The 16,100-nt window shown below is 42.4% G+C and overlaps 1 protein-coding gene across 1 annotated transcript in view; it reads left to right on the top strand.

Annotated features, from left to right (window-relative positions):
- Greb1l (GREB1 like retinoic acid receptor coactivator) overlaps positions 1–16,100 on the top strand; it is a 251,590-nt gene that overhangs the window by 179,990 nt on the left and 55,500 nt on the right. Inside the window, 5 exon segments of the mRNA XM_038331492.1 lie at positions 5,954–6,070; positions 7,470–7,589; positions 8,546–8,683; positions 10,499–10,684; positions 14,403–14,729. Of these exon segments, the coding sequence (XP_038187420.1) occupies positions 5,954–6,070; positions 7,470–7,589; positions 8,546–8,683; positions 10,499–10,684; positions 14,403–14,729 (888 nt within the window).

The raw sequence follows: 16,100 nt of genomic DNA, 5'->3' as shown, positions 1-16,100 counted from the left end.
GACATGGGAAAAGTTAAGTTCTCTAGCTTTGCAATTCTGTTTATAAATTATTTTGGTTTTCTTGAGTCCCTTGTGTTTTCATGTGAATGTTAGGATTGGCTGACTAATTTCTAGGAAGAAGGAGGTCGGAATATTGGTGTAGCTTGCTGGAAACTCTCAGAACACTTGGGCAATAGTGCTATCTTACCATTACTAAGTCATCTACTCCATGACCACATCGTATCTTTTCATCTACTTGTTTATTTGGGGGGGGGGGGGGCTTTTTGTTGTTGTTGTGTTGTTGTTGTTGTTGTTTTGAGACAGAGTTTCTCTGTGTAACCCTGGCTATTCTGGAACTCACTCTGTAGATCAGGCTGTACTCTAACTCAGATATCTGCCTACCTCTACCTCCCAAGTGCTGGAATTAAAGGTGTGCACCACCACTGCCTAACTATTTAGTTTTCTTTAATATTTCATAGTATATGTTTTTACTTCTTTTGTATGTTTATTCAGTTATAATTTTAATACTTTTATAAATATGATTTAATACTGAATGATCACACTAAATATAGTCAATAAATTTAGATACTACATACTTTATAACAGTTCACTGTATTTTATGGTGTGCATGCTAACAAGTTCAGCTGTTTGCCTGAGTGCTAGAGACCTGACCCCAGGTCTTCATATGTGTCATTGTCCACTGTGTCTACTGAGCCATCCCCCCGCACCAACACACTTTTAAAATATCATATTTTCATTGATTCTTTGAGGATTTATTATGTGCATATACTACATTTTGATCACATTCATCACCCACTCTTTCCCTTCCCTGCCTTTGGGTACAGTCCTTACCCCTCTGGCTCCTCCCAACATCAGAGCCTCTCTTTATTTTTTGTTTGTTTTTTTGTTTGTTTTTTTGTTTGTTTGTTTTTGAGACAGGGTTTCTCTGTAGCTTTGTAGCCTGTCCTGGAACTAGCTCTTGTAGACCAGGCTGGCCTCAAACTCACAGAGATCTGCCTGCCTCTGCCTCCTGAGTGCTGGGATTAAAGGGTGTGCCACCACCGCCCAGCTAATCTTTTTCTCTTTGCTCTGCCCTGTACTTATGTCTGTCCTCCATAGTATGGCAGCCCCACCAGCAACTCCTCCCCTAGCAGCCATCAGCTACCTAGAGTTCCTCAGCTAGGGTGGGAGTTCATGCCCCCTCCCCATTTGTGATGATTTTAGGCCTATGTGGCTGCAGCTGCTGTGAGTTCGAGTTCTGCCATATCTAGGAGACACCCAGGCCTGCCTAAACCTCTGGTCCCTATAGTTTTCCCATCCCTTCTCCCATGATATTCCCTTTTTTCTTTTTGGGGAACGACATAGGAACAGCCGTTCCATTCTGACTGACTACTCCACAGATTTTCTCTGCTTTGACCAGTTGTGAGTTTCTGTATCAGCCACCATCCCCTGCACAGAGGGGTCTTTGATGAGGACTGAGAGCTCCATTGATCTATGAGCATAGAGATATAAATGTGCAGGGCATTTTGATTCTATGCCCATTTACCAAAATGATACTAGTAAGTTCACCCTTGGATCCTATGAGCTCCCTAGCCCTGGGTCTCTGCCAGGTTTGCAGTTCCTGTGTATGTAGCGGGCCTTACATCCACACAGAAAGCAGCTGGTTATCCTCATAACATTCATATTGCTGTTGCACCCCTGGCATTTCCTGTCATGCTGGTCATCACTGTGACTCTCAGGGTTCACTGCTGGGTGAAATGACTGATGGCTTTTTTCCCTCAACAGCTGGCTCAGCACCTTCTGACACTGAGCTAGGCAGCAGGGAGGCCCACCCATTTTTTTTTGAGTTACCATCTATCCCAGGCTGACCTTGAATTAGCAATTCTTGTGTGTCACCCTCGCACATGCTTGTATTACAAGCAAACCTCATAGCACTTGTAAATCCAGTGCTTGGAAATCATACCCAGGAGCACCCCTGTGAGGCTCACTAGCTAGCCAGTTTTGCCAAATCAATTAGCCCCAGGGTCAGTGAAACCTGTCTCAAAAACTAGAGTATACAGCATTTGAAGTAGATACTTGACATGACTTCTTTCCTCCACACATGCATGCACACATGTGCACATGCATATGCTTATGCACATATATATTCATACACATATGACTGCACACAAGCATGAACACAGAAAAAATTTATCTGTACAGAGATGGATATATCTCTTTAAAATGTGTTTTTGAAGGAATCGTGGGCATAATTTAGATATGGAGCATAGATATGAACCCAATGACAGGTCGTCTGAGTTTGACCAGCTAATGTATTATGTGGATCAAGTGAATATATTTGAAGTACTTACAGTAGCACCTAACACCTAGTACATGTTTGTTAAGTAGAAAATAAATAAACCTGAATTCATAGAAACTGACCTTTCTAAAGCGTCTCAACAGTTCCAAAAAGAAGATAAACCCTCCCTCTTGCTTTCCTCAGCTCACCCATGCCAAGTTAACTTTCTTCCTGCATATATAAATGCTTGCTAATTAAAACAACCTCTCTCGTTTTAAAGATTCGCCGGCTCTCAGTCGAGCTAATTCTGCAATCAATTTAAGTGGCGCTCAGGACCTGACCCGGAATAAGAATGTTGTGAAACCACTGCCTTTATCTTTGCAGGTTGTAGGAAAGACTTTTGCTGCAGGTGATGTTTTCCTTCCTTACTCTTTTTTTTTTTTTTTTTTGGCAAATACCAAATGACTTGTGTGAACTTTAATTGACAAAAGCAAACACTCCCAACACTCCTTCTACCTGCCAGTCAAAGACGGCCATGGAACTGCCTAGAATAATGCAATACTGGACAAAGCTTTGCTCTCTCTGTGCTCCAACCAGAAGAGTCAAAATGACATTTTGTCCACAGAAGACTAGAGTTTGATTTTGTTCAACAAACATTTCTTGTGCTCCTGCTGTGACTCGCACCTGAGATTATATATAAAAAAAAAAATAATGCCTGACCCCAAATGTCTCATAATCCAGTGAAGGTGATAGACTTACAAGAAGATCTTTTCTCTCTCTCTTTTTTCTTTTTCTTTTTCTTTTTCTTTTTTCTTTTTTGTTTGCTGCTTGCTTGCTTGCTTGCTTGCTTGCTTGCTTGCTTGTTTTTCATGACAGGGTTTCTCTGTGTATCTTTGGAGCCTTCCTGGAACTTGCAATGTAGACAGAGATCCGCCTGCTTCTGCCTCCTGAGTACTGGGATTAAAGGCGTGTGCCTTGAGGGTGTTACCAACATGTCATGAAACCATCAAGGCTAATATCAGCCATGAAAGATACATGATGAGGCAGGCTATGAATGAAGGATGGAATCCTAGAAAAATCCAGAGATTAAGGAGAAGAAATGGTAAGACAGAGACCCGGTCATTTTGGGACATGTTCCAAAAGTTAGACACAACTGTTTACAGAACCCACCTTGATTTTTACTCCAGCCCAGCAACTCTTACAGTATTTACCTCCTAGTTAGATTTTAGATATGAAAAACTAAAGTTAAGTTTTCACAATGGTGAAAAAAATTAATGAAGTGATAAATCAGTAATCAAGGTAGTTACTAAAATCATCCAGTTGACTCCATAATGCAAGAATTGCTATGCTCAGCAGTTAAGAATGCATGCTGCTAGTTAGGCAGTGGTGGCACACACCTTTTTTCCAGCACTCAGGAGGCAGAGGAAGGTGAATGTCCATGAGTTTGAGGCCAGCCTGGTCTACTGAGCTAGTTTCAGAACAACCAGACTACACAGAAAAACCTGTCTTAAAAAACAAACAAATAGGGGCTGGAGAAATGGCTCAGCAGTTAAGAGCATTGCCTGTTCTTCCAAAGGTCCTGAGTTCAATTCCCAGCAACCACATGATGGCTCACAACCATCTGAAATGAGATCTGATGCCCTTTTCTGGCCTGCAGGCATACACACAGACAGAATATTGTATACATAATAAATAAATAAATAAATATTTTTTAAAAAAACAAACAAATAAACTAACAAAAAGAATGCATGGTGCTTCTGGCAAGGGATGGGAGTTTGGCTCCCAGTACCTACCTCAGGCAACTCACAACTGCCTGTAAATTCCAATACAAGGAATCTGATGGCTTCTTCTAGACTCTGTGGTTACCACATGCATATGCACAAGCCCACACATAAACATACATAATTAAAAGTGAAAATGAAAATTTGTTTGTTTACTCATTTTTATTTTGAGATATGGTTTCTCTGTGTAGCAGTCCTGACTGTCCTAGAACTCACTTTGTAGACCAGGCTGGCCTCAAACTCAGAGACCCACCAGCCTCTGCCTCCTGAGTGCTGGGATTAAAAGCAAGGGTCACTGCACCTGGACCCTAAAAATGAAACTTTAATAAAAAAGAGTTAGACTGACAAATTCTGAATCCCCACAAATTGTTCCTAACATCCTCAAAAGAGAGGAAAACTGTCCACTTTTTGCTTCCTGGTGGACATTTGCTGCTGCCTTTGAGATTCTTTTGCAAAAAAACAAAATGAATATGAATTTGACTAGGCCTCTAACAATTAGTTTATTGGAAATACAGTGGACACGTGGGCGTGCAATGACACTAGGAACACTGAGTCAGCAAATTCTTCAAGACTTTTCAGAAGGAAAACAATCCCAAGAAGTATTTGTTTAAAAGAAAAGAAATCCCTTTAGACTACGAAATCTAAAGCGGCTGGAGAGACAACTCCATGGATGAGAGCAACCATGGTCTTTGTCAGAGGACCCCAGTTCAGTTCCCAGTGCCCACAGCAGCTAGCTCACAATTTCCTATGACTTCAGCTCCAGGGTATCCAGTCTCTCTTTGGACATGTGTAGTACACGTAGGGACACACACACACATACACACACACACACACACACACACACACACACACACACACATTAAAAATAATAAAAGTTAATCTTGTATTTTTTTTAAAAAAAGCCTAAAGTATATGTCACCTAAATTCAAACATAAAGTTCTTTTTTGAATATCTTTAAACTATTTCTGAGGTAACTGAGAAAGTTTAGAATACTGGTGGGATATTTGATTATATTAAATTATTAATCACTATTGATTTTAAGTATAATAATTTTATTACAAATTTATTTTAAAGGTTCTTTTAATAATATGAATAGAAGTACTTATCAGTGAAATTATAGATGGCTAGGTTGCTTCTGACTAAACAGAGCACTGTGCGTTTATGCCGGGAAGCAGGTTAGAGTGCAGTGAATAAGATAGGCTGCTGCATGAGACCAGTGCTGGACCTCGGCAGTGGGTGCAGCGGCCGCGTGAGACCAATGCTGGACCTCGGCAGTGGGTACAGCTGGCGTGAGACCAATGCTGGACCTGGGCAGTGGGTGCAGCGGGCGTGAGACCAGTGCTGGACCTGGACAGAGGGTGCAGCGGCCGCGTGAGACCAATGCTGGACCTGGGCAGAGGGTGCAGCGGGCGTGAGACCAGTGCTGGATCTGGGCAGTGGGTGCAGCGGCCGCGTGAGACCAATGCTGGACCTGGACAGTGGGTGCAGCGGCCGCGTGAGACCAATGCTGGACCTCGGCAGTGGGTGCATAAATATGCATTGCACCACTCTCTCTCCTTTTGTGTGTTTGAAACCTTCCATGAAGCAGAGTTAAAATTCTATTAAATTTTTCCTCATATTTACCTACTATCTCCAAAGACTTCTTCAAAAAAAAAATTCTAAAAGATTTCTCAGGGTCCCAGGAAATTATTTTTGGGTACATCTAGTTTTTTAATTTATTCCAGTCATTTTCTTATCTGACAGTTAAATTTAATGAAGCTGATTGCTCTAACAGTTGTAGTTGGTTTTATGCAACTAGGCTGAGTACTGTTTGTGAAGTTTCCGTGAAGTCTCAAGTGTGAGTTTTGCCAGATGTCTGCTGCTTCACAGTATCCTCCAAACCTCTGTTCTGAAGCGCTGTTCTTCTGTTCTACAGAAGCAGCCAATGGGACCAGTAGCCATGGAGGAAAGAGTGGCACATGCAGTTCCATGCCATCCCGCTCCGGGAACTACTCTTTGTCACCAAGACCTACCTACACATCCATAGACCAAGGTACTCTGAGTGTGTGTGTGTGTGTGTGTGTGTGTGTGTGTGTGTGTGTGTGTGTGTGTGTGTGCGCGCGCGCGCACGCGAGACAGAGAGGGGGGAGGGAGGGAGGGAGGGAGAAGGGGGAGAGATGGGGAGAGAGGGGAGAGAAGAGAGAGGAGAGAAAGGGAGAGAGAGAGGGAGATGGGGGAGAGATGGGGAGAGAGAGGAGAGGGGGGAGAGAGAGGAGGGAGAGGGAGAGAGGGTGAGAGAGAGAGGAGAGAGGGGGAGAGAGAGGGAGAGGGGGGAGAGAGAGGAGGGAGAGGGAGAGAGGGTGAGAGAGAGAGGAAAGAGGGGGAGAGAGAGGGAGAGAGGGGGAGAGAGAGGAGAGAAGAGAGAGGAGAGGGGAGAGAGAGGAGGGAATGAGAGAGAGGATGAGAGAGAGGAGAGAGGGGGAGAGGGGGGAAAGAGAGGAGAAAGAGTGGGAGGGAGGTGAAAGAGAGAAAAGAGAGAGGAGAGAGGAAGAGAAAGAGGAAAGAGGGAAGGAGAGAGAGGGGAGGAAGAGGAGAGAGGGGGAAGAGAGGGGAAAGAGAGGAGAGAGAGAAGGGGCTATGTACTTATTTACAAGTGAGTGTAGACTGAAAGTCTACATTGATTGACTTCCCCGTAGCTCTCCACATTATCCTCTGAGACAGGGTCTCTGGCTGAGCTCAGAGACCACAGATTGTAAACTGACTGTTCAGTGATCCCCAGGATCCTCTGGTTGGCACAGCATTGATTTTGAGGCATGTGCCTTTGAGCTTGGCTTTTTTTTTTTACATTGATTCTGAAGGTTATTCTCAGGTCCTCATGTTTGTGTGGCACTTTATCAACTAAAGCATCCCGTTAGCCCGGAGCTACAGATATTTCAACAATTAATTATCTGAACACACATTGTAGAACCTTCCCCTTGCTTAAAACACAACATTTTGAAATTTTATGATTGATGTGAACATTAACTGTTAAATGTCTTGGTGATTCTAGGTGGTGAAAACTAACTGGGAAATAAGTGCTTAATCAAAATTATAGTGAAGAACCTTGAAAACTCACATCTTTTACTTACCAAAGTACAAAACTCTATTTGAAAATATTTGTATAACATGAGATACTTTTTTTTCATTTACCAAGTAGATTTGCCCCATAACTTAACAGAGATGTCAATAGAATCAAATAATCTGTATAAATTGTAGTGTGTAAAACAGCACATGGTTGCAATTATTAGTGCAGTGTTAAATTGTTAGTGTGACTTTTTTCAACTCTACCATTGCCCATAGGACAGTGACTTAGACCCTCTTAGCAGATCAAAGCGAAGACCCTATGATCCCTTGCTGTTCTTTCTTTCTTCTCCATTGCTGCAGACAAAACTGTGTTTCCTTTTTGTTTTCAGCTAATATGTTCATTTCTGGCCCACCAAAGAAACGACACCGGGGATGGTATCCAGGGTCGCCCGTCTCCCAACCTTCCCTAGTTGTGCCTGTTCCCACAGTTCGCCCTCTTTCAAGAACTGGTGAGATTTTAACTGAAGATATATTTAAACGTTTCTCTTTTATTAGCAGAGATAAGTTCTGTTCCTGCCCTTATCATTTGAAGGTAAATGCCCTCAATCAATTATTGTGATTAGTAGTATTATGTAAGGGTATTGATAGTAGTTAATATTTTGTCTCCATAACATAGTCCTTCCCTATAAGTTCATGTACTATCACAGCTGATCTTAGTTTTAGCCTTGTCATTGGTAAGTCATTTGTTGTATAGGGTCTGATGCAAACGTCACCACCACAGGCACATTTGAACTTGCTTTGTCAGCAGTGGTGTGAGAGTTGGCCTTCTAGGATTTGTTCTCTGTACGATACATCTTGATTACTTTGGTTTCATGGTTTAGTCTATACCTATAATACAAAGAGTTACCTGGCTCTCTTTCATACTAACCGGACTGTGTCCAAAGGTGTCCACAGGTACGTGTTCAAACATTTGTCTACCTGTCCTTCTAAGTAGACAGTAGCAAGTGTTCCCACCCAAAAAACTTTTTAATTTGCTTGAATAATTTTAAAAACTTATAAAAAAATCTCACATATGCAAAGAACTATGGCAATATGTTACCACAGTTGTTTCCAGGTAGAAATAATTAATGATGAGTATCTCATCACGTGTTTCTGTTTTCAGCTTTATGTAATGGAAAACCACACCTTTGGTCACTAGGGCATGGTAAATATAAATTGCACAGCCAAATCCAAAAGATTGCTTAGAAGAAGCCATCAGTGGTCATTATCCACAGTGAAATGATTGTGACTGATCTCTGTTTTTCTTCTAATTTTCCGTAATGCGTATGGAAGTGAAACAGAAACCACACACAATAAACTATTAGGGTTCTAAAATTTCTAAAGTATTAAAACTTCATTGGCTTCTGAAGTTTTCCAGTTAGCCCCCAAGCCTAATCTTTCTTGTCAAACAACTTTTTCTTTCCAGAGCCTCTCTTATCTACCCCAGTTCCACAGACCCCATTAACTGGAATTCTCCAGCCTCGGCCTGTCCCTGCAGGAGACACTGTGGTTATTCCTGAAAACCTGCTGAGTAACTCAGGAGTTAGACCAGTGATCCTGATAGGTAAGGGAGAGAATTCCATCCTCTAGACGCCTGTGTCTCCAGCCCCTGGTCTGTGGGTTCATTCACACACCCATGAGTATGTGTATTTGTCTTTATTGATTATATCAGCTTTCCTTAGCCAGTCCCTTCATGCAGTGTTAAGCATCTGGGTTGAAGCTGAGAATAACACTCTTTCCTTCGAGAGTCTCTGTGCAGTGGGAGTCAGGAAACAACAGTTCTACACGAGGATAACATCCTGACCCATTGGACCATGAGAGCAGGTAGAGCTTCACAGCCAACAGCTTCAGGAAATCTTAGAAAAGGGGGCCTACCTCTGTCTGGAAGGGTCTTAGAAAACCTTCAGACCCTAAGATTTGAGGTGTATGCCAAAGTCTGCTCAAAGTAGACAGATTGAGGAAAGGGCCAAACCTCAAAGCAAAGAAACAAACTAAGCCAACTGACGGCCCTCATGTCAGAACACCAGGCTCGCCCTGGGGCATCTGTCTGTGTGAGTCAGCATCTTTGCAGAACCATCCTCCCCCACTGCTGACTGTCAGTGAAAGTAGAAGGTTGTTTAGGAGTCCAGATTCTAGGATTCCAACTCTTACATTCTCCAACTAAGTGAGTACCTTTCATACCCATATCTGAAGGCCTCGTAGGCAGGCAGGTCTAGACCAGAGGGAGACTGCCTGTTTTCTTTCCATGATAAAGCAGGCAGGGTGCCTTACCATGAGTCATTGTCTGATCCTGTGCTGGCCTGACTCTGTTGATTGGCTGTTTTTACTTCAAGCTTTATCAGGTCACCCTCTCCACTGGGACTAGAAGTATTGGGGGAATCCCAGTGTTTAAATTCCATATGGCTGGGGAGGTTCTTAGCATCCACATGATGCAGCTAAGCCTTAGAAAGATGAGGAATGTGGGCCCTTTGTTCCTTTGACACTTGACTTTTAGAAAGTCTCACAGAGGCCAGGTGTGGTGGCACATGCCCTTAGTCCCAACATGGGAGGTCTCGGTGAGTTCAAGGCTAACCTGGTCAGCATATTGAGTTCTATCTAGAGCTATTTAGTGGGACCCTGTCTAGAAAGAAAGTCTTACAGAGAGGGGTGCCTCTCTTTACTGCACCACCAAAGCAGGGTACCTTCTCAATGGATTTCTCTCCTATATAAGGTGCTTTGAAGAATCCCCTGGCATTCAGGAAAAAAAACTAATAAAAACAAAAAACACCAATATAGGGGCTAAAGTGACAGACAAGTTGTTGAAAGCACTTGCTGCTTTTGTAGGGAACCCACGGTCAGTTCCCAGTACCATCCTTAGCTATCGTTTCAGGGGATCTAACACCCTCTTCTGAACTCTGTGGACACCAGACACACACGGTGCACAGACATACATGCAGGCAAAATATTCATCCACATAAAAATCTGAAAAAAACAAACACTAATATAGAAAAAAATAGAAGATCTCTAAGTGTTTACTGCTCGTTAGCAGAACACTGGTCTATCAGTGAGCTTGGCTTAACTTCCCCATCTCCCAGAACACTGGCAAAGTGAAATGCTGTCATATTTGTTTTCTCATCTGAAAAAAAAGTTGATCAGGAACTATTTATCATCTCATAAATCCTCTGTAGCAGAGCTATAGCGTTCACAGTAACCTTCTGTGGAAAAACGGGATGTAACTGGAGTGGCCCCTCAGTTCCTATGGAATGTGTAACATGCAGGTGAATTCCCTAAGGTGGCCTTCTCAGAGGGCAGAGGATTTCTGAGCATCCTTGAGTCTCACTGAACTGGTGTGCCTGACTGGAACGTAAAAGTGCTTACTGACGTGTTTCTTTTGGGGCAGGCTATGGCACTTTACCCTATTTCTATGGAAATGTTGGTGACATTGTTGTGAGTCCTCTGCTGGTGAATTGCTACAAGATCCCACAGCTGGAAAGCAAGGATCTGGAGCAGCTGGGGTTGGCTAGCACCCAGCTCCTGAGTGTGGAAAGCATGATCCTTCTGACTATACAGTACCTTGTACGGTTAGGTAAGTTGTTCTCCACAATCATGGACTAGGAACCTTTGAAATTGTCTGTTTGTTTGCTTTTCTTGGAATGTATTGTGTCCTTTTCAATTCCTCTGCCTGCCTGACTCATCTTTCCAGGCTTCTGACTTTATCCTTCCCTTTTCTCCACGCTTGTCATAAAAGAAACAAATTGCTCCCCCTACTGTCGAGTTCTCAAGATGCGCCCTAACCCTTTCGGAAGGAAGGCCTTAGGAAAGGGGGAAGCAAAGGTCATGAACCTCTGAACCTAGGTGAGTCCCTGCAGAACACTGGTGGCTCAGCAGCATTTACATTGAAATGCCCTTTATTTTGCAAACTTCAGTGAGCCTTCAAATATGCAGCCTAATTATATTCTCTCTGGGATTTCACGCCATTGATTTGCTTAGGAAAATGTTTGAGGTGCAAATTTTCATACAAAAATTTTTATATGTTTTTATGAGTTGTTTTTTTAAATGTTACAAAGTACTGCAGTGTTAAGAAACCACAAAAATACTGGGATAGTACTTAAAAAGCAAAATTTTCAGTAAGCCAGATACAGCCTTTCCAGTGTCATGTAGCAGCATTGGCAAGGATCCATCATTTCCCAGGAGGCTCCACTCCGATATGGCCTCCACCTTGACAGGGGTTTTTAAGCCACATTTTCCATGGAACCTGCTTTTATAATAAACCTGTAACTTGAAAACTGTTCTTGTTGGTAAGTAAAACAACTATAAAAATCACCTCATCCTGGCTCCTTTGGGGTCACAAATTTAAATCTCCCTACTTTGGACTGTGGACTGTCTTCTGAGATCTGAAAGACACCCCCAGAACCAGTGAGAACAGAACTTCAGAGCACCATGCTTTCTGTAAGGCAAGCAGGCCAGAATTCTGTCTTTTCTTTTCAACCTTAATAACCTTCCAAGAAAACCAGGGTCCTAGTTAATTAAATAAACCACATGACAAAAATAAAATATCTTCTTTGAAGTTATTAAAAATCTCTTAACTTAGACATTTCTGATTTAAACAAGATTCTTTTCTGCTCTTCAGGATCACTTCTCTCCAGAATTTTACTTTCATGCATTAGAATTTATATATTTCATGCATATATATAAAATATATTTATGTTAGTGTATAGCATAAATAGCTCATTCCTCTCTCCCTCCCCATCCCTCCTTCTGCCCCCCTTTCTCCTTCCTCTCACCTAGGTGTGTGTGGGACTTCGCTGTCCCCCCTCCCCATCCCTCCTTCTGTTCCCCCCTCCTTCTCCTTCCTCTCACCTAGGTGTGAGTGGGGACTTCGCTGTCCCCAACAAGTTGTCCTGCTATGCTTTTAAATTGTTCTGCCCCCCAAAAAAATTGTTCTGCCCTCTAATTTTAAGATAATTTCCACATATGCATAGATTATAGACATTTTTTAAAGTTATCCAAACTTCTAAAATGACAGCTTTAATACTTTGCTTCTCTGAACATTGACAGGGAAAGAGAAAAGCAAGAGTCTTCATAAAGAAAGGGACTTTCTATAATAGCCACTTAAAGTTTTTTCTGTTTTCACAAACTGAAAAACCTTTTGAAGTAAATAATGGAATCAGCAAATCCAGGTGGCTCCAGGTCTGCTGGAAACGTGTCCTTTCCTACTGTGGTGGCTCCATCTGAAAAGTCATGGAGATGATGCTGAGGGAGACAGCTCTCAAAGGGAAAGTCACCATTACTGCGCTCCTAGAATCCAGCCAGAACTGAGAGTGATACAGATGGAGAAGTGGGGACCATGTGTTCTCCTAAGAGATCTTCTCCTGTCTGAACCTGAGCACATGATCCCTCCACTTTTTGTTTCTTAATAGTAATTCGATCAAAACTTTACAAATGAGTTTTAAGATTACAAAGAATTCTGGGAGCATGCTATACCACTTTATTTTCCCAAATGCCTTTGATGGATTCTTTGTATATCCCAAGAGTTGCCAGCGCCTGGTCTGCCCTGGATTCTCTCACAACTGTAAACTGGGCTGCTGAACCTTTCAGGTTTTCATGGAAGACACTAGGAAACAGAGACAGGCCATTTGCTTTCCATTTGTGATGTGCTCCGACAGAAGAAAGTTATAAAAAATGACCACCTTCTCTTCATTTCATGGTATAAATTCAGCCACTTGTGGTGGCTACAAACCCTGATTCTAATTCATTAAAGGTGAATGAAGATCGCAGGTTGAATGACTCCCAACTGATTTAAAAACAAAGCCAAAAATCCTACTGTTCACCACTGCCTAGCAAGGGGTAGGGCTGGGAAGGATGTGAGAAACCAGTGTTTCAGGCTGGGTGGGTGGTGTCCTGGCTGTTACTCTAGCTCCAGAAACAAAAATGTAAGCGTTATTGTTTTCTTGTTCCTATGTACAGAAAAGAATCAGCTATCTATGAGGTTTCCATTCTCCCTGGCCCTCAACCAGTCCTGGAAAAGTAGCTTCTCCAATATTATTTACTTATTTTTTGGAGTGTGTTCTATTTTTTGTTTTATTTTGTATAATCTCACTTGTCTTTAAAAATAATAATTAAGCCTCTTATTTTCTTACTTTCCAAAAAAGATGAGCAGGGCCAGGAGACCACTGAAAGTCTTCAGAGGGAGGGACATTTCTGACTCTGAGCTGCCTGCCTTCCAGCCAGAGGTCTTCAAGATCCTCACTTGTGTGCTATAGCCTGGGGTTAGAGCCAGTGATCAGCCTCAGATCACAGACAATGAAGAGTTGGCCCCTGCTGACAGGAACCCTTGAGTTTCAAGTCTTGATTTACACCAGGGGGAAAAGCAGAACAAGTCACTATATCCCCTAGGTTTTAATTTAAACTAAAGGTAGAAATCTTAGTTGATTTGTGCCACTTGAATGCCTTCTGATTTTGTTCTAAAGACTGGTTAAGTTTCTAAAGACAATAAAAAACAAAATCCTGGGCTGGAGAGATGGCTCAGAGGTTAAGAGCACTGGCTACTCTGCCAGAGGTCCTGAGTTCAATTCCCAGCAACCACATGGTGGCTCACAACCATTTGTAATGACATCTGGTGTGGTGCCCTCTTCTGGCCTGCAGGTATACATGAAGGCAGAACACTGTGTACTTAATAAATAAATATTTTTTAAAAAAAGAAACAAAATCCCTCTAATTCTAGGGCCACGGGTCAGCAGTGTGAGCTTAGCTTAACTATGGCTGAGAAAAGGGGCCAGATGTCACATTTAACAATCCCGAGGACAGGAGGAGAATGAGATGACAAGAGTATTCTGTCTGGGGAAAGCTGGAGGCTGTGTAACATGTAAATTGGGAAAAATAATTCATTTTCTTATGAATAATGTCAAAATTAGGTGAAGACAATACATTAAAATATTTTAAGTATCTATGCATAAAAAAATGAATGGAACCTAAAATTGATCATACACCAGTGTGTTGGCTCATTTTATTAGTCATTAGCAGAATCTATAATTCCAAGGTTGGGAAGTGATCACCTCCCAGGATACACAACAGAATCAGTCTTTCACCTCAGCATATCCTCCTTGAAAAAGAACATTAGAGGAGAAGGAGCAGAGCCCAAGTTCTAAAAGCTGAGGCCAGAGAGAGGGGAAAAGCTGTGACTTCGGACCTCTGCAAGATAAAAGCATGGAGTTGCTGGTTGAAGTGTAGTGGGTTTAGAGGAAATTTTGGATGTGAGGCACTATGCGTTTTCTCCCTTCTAGCTGTACTTCTCTTCAATATAGGTCCTGACCAGATACCTCTCAGGGAAGAATTTGAGCAGATCATGCTGAAAGCCATGCAGGAATTTACTATGAGAGAGCGAACCCTGCAGATGGGTGCTCCGTGTACACCCGTGTCACCGGGACAGCTCCCCTGGCTTGCTAGATTAGCTGCCAGTGTGTCTCAAGACATGGTTCATGTGATCGTGACCCAAAACTCTCTGGCAGAGGGCATTTCAGAGACACTAAGGCTTCTCAGTGAAACCAAACACTATCAGAGACTACCGGATTATGTCGTAGCAATTTGTGCATCGAAAATCAGAGGAAATGAATTTTGTGTGGTTGTATTAGGTGAGTCGGGTTGGGACTTTGTCTGTTTAATGCATTCATTCTAACATATGTATTTGAGAAGTAACCATTGGATGTTTTCAGCATCCACACAATTATTCCCTGGCTAATGACTATGGCTTGGGTTTCTCCTCCCAATTTTAACTTCCCTATCTTTCTCAGATCAGGTGTTAAATCCCTCAATGTGGCTGGTGTCTCAGCACCTGGTTCTGGGCACAATCTAAAAGATTTTTAAAAGCTTTAAAAAAGCTAACTGGGGCTGGAGAAACGGCTCAGAGGTTAAGAGCATTGCCTGCTCTTCCAAAGGTCCTGAGTTCAATTCCCAGAAACTGCATGGTGGCTCACAACCATCTGTAATGGGGTCTGGTGCCCTCTTCTGGCCTGCAGGCATACACACAGAGAGAATATTGTATACATAATAAATAAATAAATATTTTAAAAAGCTAACTGTTGAAGCAGATTCCCTCATCTCATGTAACTTCTGTCCTTAAAAGGTTTTGCAAGTGTTGGGGCTAGAAAGATGGCTCTGCAGTTAAAAGTACTGACTTCTCTTGCACAGGACTCTGGTTTAATTCCCAGCACCCACATGACAGCGCACAACTCTCTGTAATTCCAGTTCTGGGGAATCCAGCACCCTATTCTGATTTTCAGGATCCTGCATGCACTTGTGGCATACAAAAACAGACACACACCACACACACACACACACACACACACACACACAGAGATAACTTGTAAAGACTTTGCAACTGCCAGTGCCAGCCAGTCACATTTGCCAGGAACTCTCCAGGAATCCCTAAGAAGTAGAGAAACGACAGCTATGCACTGTGCTGACTCTGCCAGGGACGGTCCCTCCAGCCATCAGCGCTCAGATTGTCATTTCTCTTCTCTTTACTGAATGGCTCTCACTACTTCCTTCCAAAGAGATCAAATCCCATCCCCACTCACAAATGTGCACTGGCCAAACTGTCTGCCCACCCTTCTATGTCAGGGTTTTAGAAAGCTTTTCCTGGCTGTGTGATCATTCATATTTTTAATTCTAAAAATGATTCCACACAAGCTTTTTTTTTTAGGTCATTCCTTATAACAACCATGTAAACACACTATGTTTCCTGGACTTCTCTAGCCTTTAAATATATGCATGTATACATATTTATAATTACAAACATAAAACATGTCATTTCCATTTAATCACCTGGCATCAATTACAAATATTTATTGTTGTTGTTGTTGCTGTAGACAATCTTTAAACTGACATGCCATGACCTTCTCAAGTCCCTGTAGCTCTAGACTTCTGTCACTTCTGTAGCTGCCATAGCTGACGTTGCAGCATTAGCTCCAGGCATGAGTCATCGCCCTGCTCTCTGTCCTTCA

This window comes from Arvicola amphibius, chromosome 5, assembly GCF_903992535.2.
Source record: "Arvicola amphibius chromosome 5, mArvAmp1.2, whole genome shotgun sequence".
Lineage (NCBI taxonomy): Eukaryota > Metazoa > Chordata > Mammalia > Rodentia > Cricetidae > Arvicola > Arvicola amphibius.
This window is presented reverse-complemented; position numbering and strand designations above follow the sequence as displayed.